The 2,193-nt window shown below is 45.1% G+C and overlaps 1 protein-coding gene across 1 annotated transcript in view; it reads right to left on the bottom strand.

Moving 5' to 3' along the window:
- Positions 1–824: 824 nt before the first annotated feature.
- LOC103370936 (carbonyl reductase [NADPH] 1-like) overlaps positions 825–2,193 on the bottom strand; it is a 26,378-nt gene continuing 25,009 nt past the window's right edge. The window contains exon 7 of the mRNA XM_008300131.1: positions 825–1,204. Within this exon, the coding sequence (XP_008298353.1) occupies positions 1,031–1,204 (174 nt within the window). The 3' untranslated portion in view covers positions 825–1,030. The remainder of the gene's footprint in view (positions 1,205–2,193) is intronic.

Here is a 2,193-nt window from a genome sequence, read left to right as displayed (position 1 = left end):
ATCATCTGAACCTCACACTCTGAGAACAGGTGAGACACACACTCCTCACCTACCCGGGTAGTAGTTATAGGAACTGAGGACAAAGAAACTGAATGGATGTTGATACGCTGAACACAGACACATTGGATCCTTTTGCTTGAATTGAACTTACCTGGAAATCGAGCTGGAGAGCTCGACTTCTGTGGACTCTTTTTTTTTTTTTTTTGTTTTATTTTACGGTACCTTATTTGGTGAGTAAAGCTCAGGAAAGTTGTTGATGTTTATTAATTGTTTTGTGTTGATATTAAAGTGTCGCCTGTTCAAATAGCAACACCCACTCCTTTTTGCAAGTCACTTTCTAGTGCAACTCCTATCGGACCTAGAGCGATGTGAGTATCTCTTTACCTAAAAGTTAAGACTAAACGTGCCACATCACTTTAAAGGGAGTGAATATGAAGCAACAGCTGTTTTATTATTGTATTTTAAATTTATTGACATTACTCTGTAGAAATCTGTTTTCACTTTGACACAAGAGTCTTTTTTTGTAAATAAATTGATCGTGATTCAATGTTGAAAACCAAAGAAAACGAAGCTGGTGCTCCAGATGCTCTTCATAAATGCAGGATGTAGTATTTTAGCAACTATTTTTACCTTTTCGGTGCACATTTGGCTTCATTTAACCACTTCTCTCACCAGAACAACGAAAATCAGAGTCAGAAAAAAGGTCTGCATTTATAGTTTTATTCAGCGTATTATCAAAAGCATGTCACATTGCAGTGTCGTGTGTTTAACTTTCACCAACAAGTACTTTTCATCTTAAAACATCTCGATGAAAAAAATCTTTCTGTTGTAGCAAACAAGCATTTCTGTTAAGGCAAAGTTTTTTCATGGAACAAAACTAATAATAGACCTTTTTTAAAGAAAAGAGCAACAGCTCTTCATTTTGGTAATATTTTTAACCCAGCAGGCAGACGCACAATTACACACTTGGTCGCAGATCAGTGGAATTAGGATGAAACTCTGACATTAGCACACTGACTTTTCTTCATCTTCACCACGGCTTAACCTGTTTGTCAGAAACAAACTTCCCGTGAGGTTCCGTGGCTCCGGCTGGCAGCAGGGCCAGATAGACCGGCGTGATGGCGCCCTCGTCTGGTGACTTTGTGGCTTTATCGCTCGTCATGTCGGTGCGAACCCACCCTGGACAGCAGGCGTTCAGCAGGATCTGTAGAAATAATACAAACAGGATGAAAATGTAGGTTGGAAATGACTCAAAACCACCAAATTGTAGCATAAAAAAAGCATATAAATCTTGTTTTTTCATATTGCAGTGTCAGTTTTATTTCCAGTAATGTGCAGCCACGGTGCAAATAAATATCTATCTGCACTATTAATGCTTTGCTGCAATTCTGACTTATTATTATTCATATCTGGTATATCCATCCATCCATCCATCCATCCATTTTCTTCCACTTATCCGGGATCGGGTGACAGGGGTAGTAGGCAGAGCAGGTCATTCCAGACTTCCCTCCTCCCGACGACGCTTTCCAGCTCTGCCTGGGAGATCCCAAGGCGTTCCCAGGCCAGCCGAGAGATATAGTCCCTCCTGCGGGTTCTGGGTCTGCCCCAGGGTCTCCTCCCTGGTGGATGTGTTTGGAAGACCTCCAGAGGAAGCCTCTCTGGAGGCATCCAAATCAGACGTCCATACCACCTCAACTGACTCCTTTCGACGCAAAGGAGCAGCGGCTCTACTCCGAGCTCCCTCTGGATGTCCGAGCTCCTCACCCTATCTTTAAGACTGAGCCCAGCCACCCTGCAGAGGAAGCTCATTTCGGCCGCTTGTATCCGGCGATCTCATTCTTTCGGTCATGACCCAAAGCTCGTGCCCATAGGTGAGGGTTGGGACGTAGATAGACTGGTAAATCCATTTTCCATCACTTGTGAACAAGATACTTAAACCCCCCGCGTCGGACACGTAGTGCGGGTGAACTGGGAACCTCTGACGGAGGCCCCTGTCTGTGGGGCTTTCAGTTCCCACCTCCGGAAGAGTTTCTCCTGCATCCCGCTTGGGGACATGGAGTCAGAGTGGGCCATGTTCAAAGCCTCCATCGCAGAAGCGGCCGTTAGGAGCTGTGGCCGGAAGGTCACTGGTGCCTGTCTTGGCGGCAACCCCAAAACCTGCTGGTGGACACCGGCAATGAGGGAAGCCGTCAG

The sequence above is a fragment of the Stegastes partitus genome, unplaced genomic scaffold, assembly GCF_000690725.1.
Source record: "Stegastes partitus isolate 25-593 unplaced genomic scaffold, Stegastes_partitus-1.0.2 Scaffold1501, whole genome shotgun sequence".
Taxonomy (NCBI): Eukaryota; Metazoa; Chordata; class Actinopteri; family Pomacentridae; genus Stegastes; species Stegastes partitus.
The sequence above is the reverse complement of the archived record's forward strand: the minus strand, read 5'-3'. Positions and strand labels throughout refer to the sequence as shown.